At 49.5% G+C, this 14,559-nt stretch overlaps 2 protein-coding genes across 3 annotated transcripts; both read right to left on the bottom strand.

Annotated features, from left to right (window-relative positions):
* Window positions 1-818: 818 nt before the first annotated feature.
* Window positions 819-5,844, bottom strand: Vps25 (vacuolar protein sorting 25 homolog). 2 transcript variants are annotated; one of them, XM_057775251.1, is made up of 7 exons: window positions 5,756-5,823; window positions 5,403-5,548; window positions 4,623-4,676; window positions 4,175-4,263; window positions 3,331-3,406; window positions 1,977-2,122; window positions 1,399-1,446 (listed from the first exon to the last, which is right to left on the bottom strand). In XM_057775251.1, the coding sequence occupies exons 1-6, from the start codon at window positions 5,806-5,808 to the stop codon at window positions 2,010-2,012; spliced, it is 531 nt and encodes a 176-aa protein (XP_057631234.1). In that variant the 5' UTR covers window positions 5,809-5,823; the 3' UTR covers window positions 1,399-1,446; window positions 1,977-2,009. The 2 variants fall into 2 exon arrangements, with proteins under 2 accessions (XP_057631233.1, XP_057631234.1); XM_057775250.1 differs by lacking the exon at window positions 1,977-2,122 and having other exon boundaries at window positions 819-1,446; window positions 5,756-5,844.
* Window positions 5,845-12,084: 6,240 nt separating this feature from the next.
* Window positions 12,085-14,282, bottom strand: Ramp2 (receptor activity modifying protein 2). The gene is made up of 4 exons (XM_057775639.1): window positions 13,776-14,282; window positions 13,241-13,306; window positions 12,681-12,786; window positions 12,085-12,539 (listed from the first exon to the last, which is right to left on the bottom strand). Exons 1-4 carry the CDS (start codon window positions 14,197-14,199, stop codon window positions 12,284-12,286), a joined length of 852 nt encoding a protein of 283 aa, XP_057631622.1. The 5' UTR covers window positions 14,200-14,282; the 3' UTR covers window positions 12,085-12,283.
* Window positions 14,283-14,559: the final 277 nt, after the last annotated feature.

Genomic DNA, 14,559 nt, shown 5'->3' with positions numbered 1-14,559 from the left:
ACCCTTTTCCCCGGCAAGAGCAGAGTGAGTGGGAGGAGGCGGTGGGTGTGCTCCCGCACAAGGAGAGCGCAAACATGTTTGGGGTGGGGGAGTTGGAGGACACTGGAACAGGAGATGAAAAGTGACTGAGGCTCCCATGCCTCAGTGGGGAGGAGGGTAGCTGGGGAGGGGCACCACTAGCCTGCAAGCCCCTGATAAGGCAGCAAGCACTACCCAGCCCTAATCAGGAGTAGCCCCAGGCCTAACATCGCCGGTGTTGGAAAGGTAAGGTTTTTCTGACTCAGCCAGACCCCCCTGTCCACAGATGGGTGTGTGTACTCCAGGACAAGTGCCACCACCCCCACCAAGAGCTGGTCACCCATCAGCTCCACCCCACCTTGGCCTGAGTCTGGCCCTGGCCAGAAAGGCTGTTTTTGCTGTGGGCTCTCCTTCCTCCCCTTCTGTTTGCCAAAGTCTTCAATAAACCAAAGTTCACATCCGGTCCCCCCCCCCCCAGCTCCCCTTGGCCACAACTACCCCACCCAGACCAGATGGGTGGAGGGAGGGGCTTCAGGCTAGTTCAGGACTTCCATGGGAGAGCAATTGACTCCAATTTAGAGAGCAGTCTGTTCCCCAGCTATGTTCCAACAGCACTCCTCCACACAACCCACCCAGCACATGGAAAACTAGGGGCTCACTGGAGACCCCCAAACCCAGCAGCCCTTCTCTTGTACAAAGGCCAAAGGATTCTTTCTCCTTGGCTGGGACTCAATCAGGTGGAACCCGCCCCGCCTTCTGCAGTCCTATTCCAGCAGTAGTAACAGGCAGGCAGTGGGAGTTGAGATTTTAATATCTTAAATCAGAGTGGGCCCGCCTTTCACTGCCAGGCCCCTTCTGGGGCTTCCTATCTTCATATTGCCTGGAAGGCTGCCTGCAGCCAGGGCTTCCCCCATTCCCTAAGAAGGATCCAGCACCAGCCTGAGAAAGGAGGCAATAGCAGCTAAAGGAGTGGGAGGGGGAGGAGAAAGAAGCGTGTGCAGGCGCATGTAGGTGTGTACTTATGTGTGAGAACACATGTAAAGTGTCAGGTTTATACACCCTGGCCCAGAGACAGTCTAGGATGGGAAAGGAGGTAGGGCAAGAAACATCCTTTCTCCCTGACACCGTGGGCTCATCCTGTCCCAGGGGTAGGTAGAATGGATTATGTGGGAAGTATTCCTAAGTCCGAGCTTTCAGGACTTGAGCCCTTTGAGTCTGGTGGAGTGAGTGATCCAGTCTGTGGGACACTTGGTCTGTCTCCTTTTGAAAGCCCTGGAAAGGTGGGAGGTAAGAAGTGGAGGGAGACAGGTCTCTGCTAGAAGAACTTGACTCCTCGGCCATCACTGACAGTGATAATCTCAGCCTTGTGCTCCTGCTGTAGGGCCTGCAGAGCACGAAGTAGGGTCGCCTCATCCAGCCCATGGAACTCTAGAGAGGAAGAGATGGTCAGTCAGGACACTCAGTTCTAGAAGCTGAGGACTCCAAAGCCAAGCTATTCTATTCGTGTGCTATCTGTACCACTGCAGCCGTCACTCACATTTCCTGGGCATTCACTGGGAGTGAAGAGTGGAAGGCAGCCTGGACAGCATGGAATGAAGCAGGCTTACTTCAGCCTTCTCAGTTCTACCTCCAGAGCCCTCTTTCTCTTTGCTGTTATCAAATATCTAACGTACCATGGACACCCTTTGCCTTTAGGACCACAAGTAACCCTGATAATCTGAACTAGGTCAGGGCCCATGCACTGGACAATGACCCCATCCAAACATCTGTACAAACCAGGAGATCTGCCTTAATACATGGAAGTATAGCTGGCACCCCTAGCTAGGAGACTGCTAAAGTTCACAGCCAAAATCGTCCTTTCCTAGATGAAAGGGAGCCAGGGCCAGAGTATTCAGAGATACGGGAAGGTACTGTCAAGATGTGAGAGGCAGTAGACAAGCCCTGACAGGCTTGCTCACCTCACTACCCCCCCACAGGGAGCCCAGCTCAAGTCAAGGAGTGAGCATTCTGAGGAAGCTTCCAGCTTTGTACAGGCTGAGTGGTGGGCTGGGCCAGGCTGCAGTGCTGAACTCACGGGGCGATGGTGGGAACAGCACGCAGAGGCCTGCAGGGAAGGGAGACAGCCAAGCAGTGTAAAGTCTGTTGGAGCACTCACAGCCTGGCAGAACACCTACCCCTGATCCTGGCAAAGACCCAAACTTTTGGTGATCCTGGGGATCCTAATAAAGAGTCACAGGAAAAAAAAGCTCCGAAGGTATTTTCCCTATGTAAAAATCAAAGGCCACACAAATCCTCGCCTGGCACAAACTCAATATGAAATGGGCAGGGGGTGGGGCTGGGGGTGTTGGCCTGATCCCTTCAGCTGACACCCACAAATCTTGAGCCTTCTATGAGAAGGAAGGGTGAAAAAGAGCTTGAGTCAGCAAGGAATGAAATCCCAAGTTTAATCCCCCACGCTGGTTCCTCGCTGGCTTTTTCAGCAACAATTCTTAACATAGCCCTGAGAAATCTAAAAATACACAAACATCCACAGCAATAAAAGTTGGTTTGTTTGTAAACTCAAGTGGTATGGAATGTTTGGATGAGAGTTAAGTTTTGAACTGCGCTGGAGAAATGGCTCAGTGGTTAAGAATACTTGCTGCTCTTGTGGAGGCAACAGATTTGGTTCCTAGCACCTATGTGACTGCTCACAACAGTTTTAGGGGATCCATCCAATGACCTCTTCTAGCCCCCATGGGCACCAGGCATGTATGTGGTGCATATACATACATACGTTCAGGCAAACATTCATGTGCATAACATAAAAATAAACTTTCTTTCTTTCTTTCTTTCTTTCTTTCTTTCTTTCTTTCTTTCTTTCTTTCTTTCTTTCTTTCTTTTTGGTTTTTTGAGACAGAGTTTCTCTGTGGTTTTGGAGCCTGTCCTGGAACTAGCTCTTGTAGACCAGGCTGGTCTCGAACTCACAGAGATCCGCCTGCCTCTGCCTCCCGAGTCTTTCTTTTTTTTGTTTTTTGAGACAGGGTTTCTCTGTATAGCCCTGGGGGTCCTGGAATTTGCTCAGTAGACCAAACTGGACTCAAAATCAGAGATCCACCTGCCTCTGCCTCCTGAGGGCTGGGATTAAAGGCGTGCGCCACCACCACCCAGCTAAAAATAAATCTTAAAAAACAAACAAACAACAACAACAAAACTCACAGAACTTTGCATTATGGAATTGAGAGACAGAGAAATGGTGAGTCTGAAGATGCACTAAACCAATACTGGAGAGAAGAGGGTTCTGATCAGAGACCTGGAAGAAGAAAAGGGAATTACCTTCGTCCTCTGTGTCTTCCCCACTGGTCAGTTCATACAGGGTAAACACAGAGTTGTTCTGGCCGCTCCTGGAAACCTGAGGGCACAAACAATGAGGGCTGAGCAAGGCCCGCAAATCTGGGAGAAGGTAAACGTCAGCTCTACCTTTTCCCTCCAGGAATGGCGCCTGCTCCCAGATCAGGGCTGTCACCTCTGCGGGGCCCTAAACCCATCAGTCCTACAGGTGCTATATCTGTCTGCGTGTACACACATTCGGAACCACTAAACCACAGCCGTTCACGTGTCTCAAAAGTGACCTCTCATCCTGGTTGTTTTCTGCTCAGGAATGGGTGGTGTGTGTTTGTTATATTTAGGTTGTTGGTGCTTCCTCCCCTCCTTCTCTCTTGGGAGTGTTTGGGGATGGTGGTAACGTGGAGTCCAAGAGACAGAGTACGCTGTCCTCACACCCACACTGGTTCAGAAGGTCTCATTCATGGGAGTGACACCATGAAGGCACAGTGGGAGAGGGAACCCAGGTCTTTTTTTTCCCTCTCCCTTCCTTTCCCCATTTATCTCCTGTGGCCAGAGGCTCCAGCCAACAATAGCACTCATGGTTCCCAGTACTGCATTCTCCAAACATGGCCTCACGTAGCCTCTGGCCTCCTGCAGGCAAAGAAAGGGAGATTCTGTGCAGGAGAGACATTGAGTCACTAAAGGATGGTTGCCAGAAAGGCCCGTGCTTCCGTTTTTGCCCACTCCCACTCTGCCAAGTTTGGATCTAAAAAACACCAGCTATCGGCTGGGCACAGGCAACAATTCTTCTTTGCCATGGGTCATTGCTTAGTGCTTAGCAGGGTGGCCTCACCCATTGATAAATGAGTTTCCCCCATTCTTCTGGCCTCCGCCACATGATCAGGAAGCTAGACTTATTCTTATCCAACCATTCGAGGTTCCCTGTAAAACAGATACTTATGAAAGCATCATGCTCTAAAAAAAGGGACAGAGAGGCAAACACCAATATAGGGCAGAGTGGAAGAGACTCCGCTTTCAGAATAAGAGATTCAATATTTATTTTACTATTCTTATGTATAAAGCATCCTATTATCCTTAGTCCATCTCTCTTCAGGTTTAGGCCATAGAGGGATTTTAATTTTGGGAACTAATGGGGGAAAAGAATTGGGCCATCTCAGAATACTTGCAGCTTCAAGCTAGAGGAGAGAAAAAAAAGTCATTAAGAGGAAAAGAGATGCCCTGCTCTGCCCTCAGGAAAACCCAAGGAAGAAGAACACAGGTATCTGAGGAATTGAACCTACCTTTCTTTCTTAGCTCCTCTAATACAATCTGGATTGACTCCACAGGAAGTTTTCCTGGTTTAGGGTTAAGGGGATGGCCTATGTGTGAACTAGCTTAAATAAAAATCTTCAGAGCAGGGGCCCATGATGAGATGAGTATCATCCTGTCCCTTCCTGCTATACATACATGCAATTTTTGAAGAAGATACAAGTTAGCATTTTCTGAATATTCTGGAAAGGTAAAAAGACACTCCCAAGAACTGGCAGTGTGTGGTTGTACAGGCCTGCAGTACCAGCTCTTGTGAGATGGATAAAAGAATCGCCAATATACAAGGATGGGTTGGGTCTCAAAAAACAAAACAACCCAAGAATTTTAAAAAATAAAGGGTGTTACCTTCCCCATTCCCTTCATTCTCTGTCCTTTTCTTCACATATTCTACCTATGAATCAGTCAGCAAAAATAAATGACCCTCACTTCCTGGGAGAGGTGGAGTAAAGTACAGAAAATTATTAAAGGTGGTTTAGGGGTTTGACCCTCACAGAGACGAGATTCAAATTGTTTAAAACAGTCCAGTTTGACTTAACGGCCCAGATTGTAAGACCCAGAACTTATTAATTCTAGGGCAAGTGGCTGGCACTGCTTGGGAGGGTGCGTGTAAAATGATTGTCTGCCATGTATCTGTCTTCTCCCAAGTCCAGTTTGGGCAGAAACCTGCCTAAAGCGGGGAGATGCCGTCTGGACAAGTAGAGAAGCGTGGGAGTGCATGTGTGTGGGCTATGGAAGAGCCTGAGGGAGGATACGCTGTAGCTTGACGTTGTTGAAGAGCGGGCTCTCCTGGGCTTCCATCACCGTCATGCTGGACTGTTTGTGCAAGCGGCAGAAGGACAGAACCAGAGAGCACCAGGCGGCCAGCTGCTTCTGCCGAGTGTCCACGTTCGGCTGTAACCTGCCGGGTGAAGGGAGTGGGACGCAGAATTAGAGAGCGTGAGAGGGCGAAAGCAGCACCATTAGGGAGAAAGTGAGGGGCTGGCTGGACGGAAGGCGGCCGGAGGCTCCTGTCTCCCCCGGAACCCCAAGGGAATCATCCGGGCTGGGCCCTAGACCCCGGGGAGGGGAGGGAGGTGCACGGGGTTTCTCGGGGTCTGAGCCTCACGTAAAGAAGGGCGGGAAGCGGTACTGCCACGGCCACTCGAAACTCATCGCCATCGTAGTAGCCCAGAAAACCCGGAACCGACGAGGGGCTTCCGGTCTCCGCCTCGGCACGTCCGGGTAGACCGCACAGCAGAAAGGTTCCGGACTCCTCGCTGGAGGCGAGCAGCGAGATGAGAGAGCTCTTTGTTGCCAACCAATCTGACACTGTCCTAAAAAAAATTTCACCATGTAGACCAGAAAGGGTCCTGGAAGTCTTCTGGTTTAAACGGAGGAAAAATAAGTGACTTCTGCAAAGTGCGCAGTTAGCAGAACGCAAGTGTAGAACCCAGATATCGAGGCTTCTTTACTTTCGTGTCAATTACCATTCCATTTAAACTCGCAGCCTCCTACAGTCTCACCCAGGCTAACTTCACTACTTCATTTCCTGTAGAACCGTGGGAACATATTGTGTGGTTTGCATCACTATAAGCAACTTTGCTCTCTTTAAAGATTAAGAGGCAGGCGGATCTCTGTGAGTTCGAGACCAGCCTGGTCTACAAGAGCTAGTTCCAGGACAGGCTCCAAAAACCACAGAGAAACCTTGTCTCGAAAAACCAAAAAAAAAAAAAAAAAAAAAAAAAAAAAAAGATTAAAAACTAATATCTAGTTCTCACCTCTCCCACAACCGTACCTTTCTAGACTACAGACTTGGAATCCCTGTTGGCTTTATCTGACTCATGACATGACCCAACGTACACTACTCAGTCCTTTTGCCTGCCTAAACAACTAGTCAGTTTCCAAACCAGAATTATTTTCCATCCTCCCAACACTATCTCCACTCCTGAGCTACGGAAAATTGCTGAAGGAGAAAAGTGACTAGACTGTGTGTACTGAGCCCCAGGCTCCCTGAGTATAATCTCACGACTGGGCTCTCAGGGGAGCCTTGTTGAATCTAGAAAAATAAGTTTGGGAACCTTCTGATCTGAAATGCAATATGAATCCATATTAGGGATGAGAGTGCTAAACAGAACGTGAACTGAAAAGAAGGCTGCTGTTGGATTGCTTGGAAATGGATCACTTTTAAAGACTGAGGGGCTGTTGGGCTGTTCTCATTGATTCCTTGTCGTCCTCATTCACCGGGATGGTCCATCTGTGTCTATCCTTCTGCTCCCTGCAGAGTGATTATGAGAATCCCTTAATCTGTCTCTGTCAGAATGTCTAATTCATACCTCAAAAGTTTCTCCTCAGCCAGGCGGTGGTGGCGCACGCCTTTAATCCCAGCACTCGGGAGGCAGAGGCAGGCAGATCTCTGTGAGTTCGAGGCCAGCCTGGTCTAGTTCCAGCTAGTTCCAGGACAAGAACCAAAAGCTATGGAGGAAACCCTGTCTCAAAAAAATCCCCCCCCACCCCAAAAAAAATGTTTCTCCTCACTTTTCCTTCCTCTTCCTTTTGGACTAAAAAGTATCGTTCTTCCTTTATAAAACCAACCATTTACCATCGCTCTTGCCTCTCTTTTCCAATTTTCTACAGGACCTCCCTATCATCTTACCTCTCTTCCTTTCTCCACAGCTCAGTTTATTCCTATTTTAAAGTAATGTTAGCTGGTAGTGGTGCACGCCTTTAATTCCAGGCAGGGGTAAACAGATCTCTGTAAATTCCAGCCTGGTCTATGGAGCAAGTTCTAGGACAGCCAGAGCTGTTACACAGAGAAGCCCTTTGTGTGGTATGTGTGTGTTGGGGGGAGGGGGGGGTAATGTTAACTGAGCATGCCTTTAACCCCAATGCTCAATCTTTAACCCTACTGTCTCAACCTTTTAAGTACTGAGATTCTATATATGTGCCATATCTATGGTCTTGTTTGTTTGTTTTTATATGAGGTCCTACTAGGTGGTCAGACTGGCCTGAACTCTCTATCCCCCTGCCTCAGTTTTCCCAGTGCTGGAAAAAGGTATGTTCCACCACACCTGGCTTTCTCTCTCTCTCATTGTTCTTTGTTTTTGGTTTTTTGAGACAGGGTTTCTTTGTGTAGGCTTGGCTGTTTTAGAACTCACTCTGTAGAGCAGGCTGACAATGAACTCAGAGAGCCGCCTGTCTCTGCCTCTCAACTGCTGGGATTAAAGGGGTGCATCGCCACCTCCCGGCTCTCTTTTATGTTTTAAAGGTGTTTCCCTTAAGTCAAACCTCAGTCATATTCTTTTTTTCTTTTTTTAAAATTTTATTTATTTGTTTATTTATTATGTATGCAGTGTTCTGCCTGTATGTATGCCTACAGGCCAGAAGAGGGCACCAGACCTCATTACAGATGGTTGTGAGCCACCATGTGGTTGCTGGGAATTGAACTCAGGACCTTTGAAAGAGCAGGCAGAGCTCTTTACCACTGAGCCATCTCTCTAGCCCGCCACATTCCTTTCAAAACACTTTTTTTCTTTTTCTTTTTTTTTTTCTTTTTTTCAATAAACTTTCAAAGCCTTTATGCTTCTTATGGACACATTGTGGCTGAGGGTGGAAATAATCCCCCAATGATAATTCTACACTCAACTCTTTCTCCCCTCCCCCGTCCCACTGTTGATTCTCTCTGAGATATAATGATTTGTCCCATTGTTACCTCATGTTAAACATTTCTTTCTTTTCTTTTCCTTCTCTCTTTTTTAAAAAAAAATATTTATTTATTATGTATACAATATTCTGTCTGTGTGTATGTCTGCAGGCCAGAAGAGGACACCAGACCTCATTACAGATGGTTGTGAGCCACCATGTGGTTGCCGGGAATTGAACTCAGGACCTTTGGAAGAGCAGGCAGTGCTCTAAACCACTGAGCCATTTCTCCAGCCCCTCCTTCTCTCTTTTTAATTTGAGACAGAGTCTCATGCATCCCAAGATAGTCTGGAACTCTTTATGTAGCCAAAGATGATGATATTTTACTTCTTATCTTCCTGCCTCCACTTCCCGATTGCTGAGATTAGAGAGGTTCACTGCTACCACACCTGGCAACATCCTCTCTTTCTTTTTAAAAAAGACATTATTTTGGGGGCTGGAGAGATGGCTCAGTGGTTAAGAGCATTGCCTGTTCTGCCAAAGGTCCTGAGTTCAATTCCCAGCAACCACATGGTGGCTCACAACCATCTGTAATGAGATCTGGTTCCCTCTTCTGGCCTGCAGACATACAGACAGAATATTGTATACATAATAAATAAATAAATATTTTAAAAAAAGACATTATTTTATGTACATGTACGTACACATTTATGCAAGTGCCCATGGAGACCAAAAGAGGATCCGCTGGGACTGGAGTTACAGGGGTTTGTGAGTGGCCTGACGTGGATGCTGGGAATCAAACTCTGGTCATCTCCAAGAGCAGTGAGCACTCAACCTTGGATCTATCTCTTCAGCCCCCAGCACCCTTTACTTTAGGTCAGTCCTGAAGGCCCAAGTCCAACTACTTCTTCTTCACCCCCCCATACCTAATCCAGTAGATTCTCTTCATTGATTTTAATCATACCTGCTTCATAATTAGTTTCTACTTTCCCACTCATAAGTTTGACTAAACCTTTCTTTTCTTTAAAAAATTTATTTATTTTTAATGTGCATTGGTGTTTTGCTTGCATGCATGTCTGTGTGAGGGTATCAGATCTTGGAGTCACAGACAGGCGTGAACTGCCATGTGGGTGCTGGGAATTGAACCCGGGTCCTCTGGATGAGCAGTCAGTGCTCTTAACTGTGAGTCATCTCTTCAGCCCCAAATATTTATTTTCTCACTCATGAATGCCTTTGTTGTTTGCTTTTTGTTTTGTTTTGTTTTTTGAGACAGTATCTTACTATGTAAGTCTGGTTGGCCTGGAACTTGCTACATAGACCAGGATGACCTCAAACTCAGAGATCCACCTGCCTCTACCTTTGGAGTGCTGTAATGAAAGGCATGGGCCACAAGCAGGACACTGGTAGCACACACCTTTAATCCCAGCACTTGGGAGGCAGAGGCAGGTGGATCTCTGTGAGTTTGAGACCAGCCTGGTCTACAGAGTGAGTTCCAGGACAGACTCAGACTCCGAAGTTGCACAGAGAAACCCTGTCTCGAAAAAAACAAAACAACAACAACAACAAAAGTGTGGGCCACAATGCCAGGCTTCACTCCTGGATTCCTAATTCTTGCTCATTTTCACTATCTACTCTAGGCGATACATTCTCCCTAATGCCTTGCATGTACAACTCGGCAGTCACCTTTGCGAGTACATGTTATGGTTGGGATAGAAAATGTTCCCCTGAAGGTTTATGTATTGAAGGCTTGGGCTCCAGCTGTGTTTGTTATTGAGAGGTGCTCAGATCACGAGGAGTCTAACTTCATCCACAGGTAATTCATTAATGAATTTATGACAGAATGGTCTGTTAGCTCTTGCCCAGAAGTCGTAGTGTAATCCCAGAACTCAGGAGGCAGAGGCAGGTGGATCTCTGTGAGTTTAAGGCCAGACTGGTCTAAAGAGCGAGTTCCAGGATGGCCAGGACTGTTACAGAGAGAATCCCTTTCTTGGAAAAACAAAACAAAGAAGCAAAAAGAAGATAGAGCCTGGTGGAGAAAGTAGGTCACGGGGCGGGGGGTGGGGGTGGGCATGCCCTAGAAAGGTATACCTTATCCCTAGTCTCTGCCACATTCTGCTTCCCAGCTTCCATGAGGGTTCTGCTTGGTCACATGTTCCCTGCTGTAATGTTCTTGCCTCACCATGGCCCCAGAAACAATGAAGCCAAGTGGCCATACTCTGGATCATTAAGGAAAAAAAAAAAACAAAAAACAACCAAAAAAAAAAAAACACCTTTGCTCCTTTGCTCCTTGAAGTTGCTTTTGCTTTGGCTGGGATTTTTGTCACAAGTGACAGAAAGTCTAACACCACATCTCTTGTGATCCTCTCAGCCAGACAGCCTTCCCTGCTTCCTTTGCACTCAGATGCTAATGTGGGCTGTTTCCCTTGCATGACTACCTCCGTATGGTCTATGTTTCTCATTTATTTGTACGTGTCAAGTTCCCCAGAGGATGAAAACCATTTAGAGTAGAAACCAGAATTGCTCTAACTTGCCTTTCCAACGTTATGCTGCCCACTGTTTTTACAGCAGCAGGCCCCTAGCACACAGTAGTAAAATGAATAAAGACAGATATGTATTCATGGAAATAGAGCAAATATTATCCCAGCTGAAAACTAAAAAAGCATCGTTAGGTTACTGGTCTGTGGTGGCACACGCCTTTACTCCCAGCACTTGGGAGGCAGACTCGGGTGGATTTCTGAGTTCAAGGTCAGCCTGGTCTACAGAACAAGTTCCAGGACAGCCAGGGCTACACAGAGAAACCTTGTCTTGAAAAACAAAACAAAAATCTTTAGGTGACAGATGTGGCCTGGGAGAAGTATATCTTTAACAACACGTCGGTAGGTTCCAAGAAACACAGGCATGTATCTGTAAAACAGATAGGCGTGTGCCCGGACGTAGACGTGCACTATTTAGGGAAGCAGACATTTCAGCAGGGAAAACAGCAGCCTCAAAAGAAGCTGAGAGTGCTGCAAAAGATAGTCAGATGTTTGCGTGGAAAGGAGAGCGGCTTTGCCTGTGTTTGGGGGAACCTGGCAAGTGTAGCTCTGGAAGGGTGGAGATGAAACACTGCTCACAGAGAGAGTAGATTTGTCAACGGAGCATCCTATCCATACTTCCCAAGAAGCTTATACAAGGGCCCAGCTAAGAACTTGGCTCTTGAGGAGATAACATGTTTCTGAGCCCCAGCCAGGGTCCAGAGTTCCTCAGCCTGGAGCTTCCTCTAGATCCCATACATTCCCTGGTTGCTGACTTTAGTGGACACCAGGGGGCAGTGTGTGGCCATGATGAGGCTAAGAGGATGTGGGATGAAGGCCAGGAACCTGGGGGGGGGGGCGACCTCAGACTCTTATAGAGGAAACCCCCACGGCCTTAGGCCTCAGTTCTGAGGTCCTGAAGGATAAATTCCTGCTGGTAATCATATTTCTTCTTCTTTCTGTCTCTGGAGTAAACTGAGGCACAAAGAAAGGGCAAAGCTGGGTTCCTGGGTTGCCTTTCTTCCTTACAGGAATCACGGTAGAGATTTTTTGCCCCTCCTCCCACAGCTCCCCAACTAAAGGCCCCCAGCTGCTGTCCTGACCGGAAGGGAGTCTCTTCCTGCTGGTTTCCTGGAGCTGGGTTTGGATAGGGGCAGGAAAGGCCCCTCCCTGGGAGGAAAGACTATAGGAACATGGTCTTCCTATGGCAGCAGAGGGCAGGTGAAATGACAAACAGCAAGCCCTGTTCCCAGGAACGACGCTCCATAGAAGGTCATGGACACAGAGCCCACGAAAAAGAGAATATTGTACAAAAACACATATTTTTTTTTAATTTTAAGGACTACAGAAATTGTGCCGTGACTGAACTTGGCTTCCATTTCCACCAATCCAAAGGTCTGTGGGAAAGGTGAGAGTGAGAAACGGGAAGAGAGGCGAGGAGAGATTCCCGGTTCCAGCAGAGGAAAGGGAAAATATGGCTGCCGAGGACCAGCCACCCCCCCCTAGGCCTGGCCATCGCTGTCTTTACTCCTCCACACTACAAGAGTGACCAGGAAAGGGATGAGGCAGATGGGAGCGATGATCATGGCTAAGAGCACATCCTCTGGGGGATCGGAGAAGGTGGGCTGCACCAGGGAGCAGTTGGCAAAGTGTATCAGGTGAGTCTCCAAGATGAGCCTTTCTGCCAAAGGGTTTGGGAAACCCAGGCCAAACCGGTCCGCAAAGTACTCCAAGCAATACTGCAGGTCACTGTAATGCCTTGGGAAGGGAGCGGTAGAGGATTTGAGTGAGGGAAGGGTTGGGCGCAGGGAGAGGGGCATCCCACATTCACTCAAGGTCCACCCACAAGGAGTGTGGGCCCCACACCTGGCCCGAGCCACCCTTCAACACTGCCCCTACCTGCTAATCAAAGTCCAGTTGCACCAGTCCTTGACAGAGTCCATATGACTATTATAAAGAGACCAGCAACCTAGGACATTCTCTTCGTAGCTCTCCTCCACATTCTCTGTGGGGACAGAGGCTTCACAGTGACCACGCCCCTGCCCCTGGCCCTCCCTCCAAGCCTTCTGACCCAGGTATTTCCAAAGTAGAGCCCTTTGCCTTTAGAGAAGGGAATCCCTCCGAAAATTTCTCTAGCAGGACACTTGTGGCTAAGGGGTGGTCCGGGCTCTGGAATCCTGTAATGGCTTCCATGTGTACAGTGTTTCCCTTCCAGCCTCGCACGCACATTCACATACACCTATTTGGGTCTTCTTACCCAACTGGGGTAGGACACCTTAAAGCTGGATTCGGGCTTTGCGGGATAACAGGCAAAAAGACCATAGGAACCCCCAGAGACACCACGGAGGTTAGCGGGACTTCAACTGGCCCTCTGCTGGTAGTGTGAAAGGACCCCTCCCCTCCCCTGTGCTGGCTTTATCCTTCCGCTAGGTCGTTCTCCCACAGGCTTGGACACCCACCTTTTGACAGCAAGCTGTCCTCAGTGGGAAGAGATTGATTCAGGGACTCCGGAGAAGTTGAGACAGCTGTAAAAAAACGAACGAGAAGGGCGAGATGATGTGGGGAGAGGTCTGAACAGTGGTGCCTGTTTAAGGGATAGTGACCAAGGCTCTGGAAAGCCAGCACCGCTTTGGAACATAAAGAGAAATAATCTCCCCCTCCCTACTTTATTGTCCTAGTCCGGGAAGGGAGCGGCTGGTACCAGCTGCGCCCCACTCGTACCCCGGGCCCAAAGCCCTCTCCTTTCTTGTCAGTCCTGGACCTCCCAAGACCTCTCCGCCAGGCCCTGGCAGGAACCCCAGCTTTCCTTAAAAGGAAAGCGCCGTCCTTTGCCAATCGGGAGTTGTGCTCAGGGCCCATCTGCAGGTCAGAGCTGCTCCCTCCGCACGTCGGTTGGTACTCGCATGGTGGTCCCGTGCTGGCCTCGGTAGTCCAGGCCCCTTCCCCTCCCGGACCTCCCTCGTCTCCCACCCGGGCCCCCGGTGTTGCGCTCACCGCCCAGCAACAGCAGAAGCAGCAGCAGCGGAGGGAGGCGGAGCGCTGCCGGCCGCCCGGCGCGGATCCTAGCGAGCTGCGATCCACCCGGGGCGCGCTCCTCCAGGAACCGGGCCATCGCGCCTTGGGCGAGAAGGCGAGGAGGGGCGCTGGAGCTGAGCTGGCCCGGGCGGGGGAGCCTATATCCCCGGCCCGAGCCGCAGGAAGCCGCGCCGCTTCCTCGGAGGGGCTGGGACGGCGGCGGCCACGTGGGGGGCGGGCTGCAGGGGGAGTCACTGCCGCACCCGCGCCTGGCGCCCGAGCCTCGCTCCGCCTGGCGCGCCTTGGCCCACTCTTCCTTCCAGCTGGGTCTGTGGGGCTGGACAGCTCCCCTGTAACCCCAGAACCCGGGTTTCACTTCTCGCCGGGTACTAACTCCCAGCATCAGCTGAGGGATTCAAGTCGCTTCCTTCTTCTCACGCCATGTGTGGGGACCAGCTGCCATCCCAGACCTGGGGAAGAGGGAGGCGGCTGGTTGCTCCAAAGGCCTCCAGACGCCTTGCTTGGTTTCTGAGGCAGGGGTCTGAGGGAAGCGGTGCTAGGAACTGCGCCCGCCCGCTTTTCCCAGGGAACACCCACTGATGTCAGCCTGTCTGCCAAGTCCCAGGGAGGAGAAGAGGGGCCTGGCTCTACTGAGAAATGGAAACGAGCAGGGAAGCAGGGTAGGGAGGAAGTAAATTCTGGGTCCTTCGCCCACAAACCTGATATGGCAGTGCAAACGTAACATGGCTACATTTCCAGGAAT

The sequence above is a fragment of the Chionomys nivalis genome, chromosome 7, assembly GCF_950005125.1.
Source record: "Chionomys nivalis chromosome 7, mChiNiv1.1, whole genome shotgun sequence".
Classification (NCBI taxonomy): Eukaryota; Metazoa; Chordata; class Mammalia; order Rodentia; family Cricetidae; genus Chionomys; species Chionomys nivalis.
This window is presented reverse-complemented; position numbering and strand designations above follow the sequence as displayed.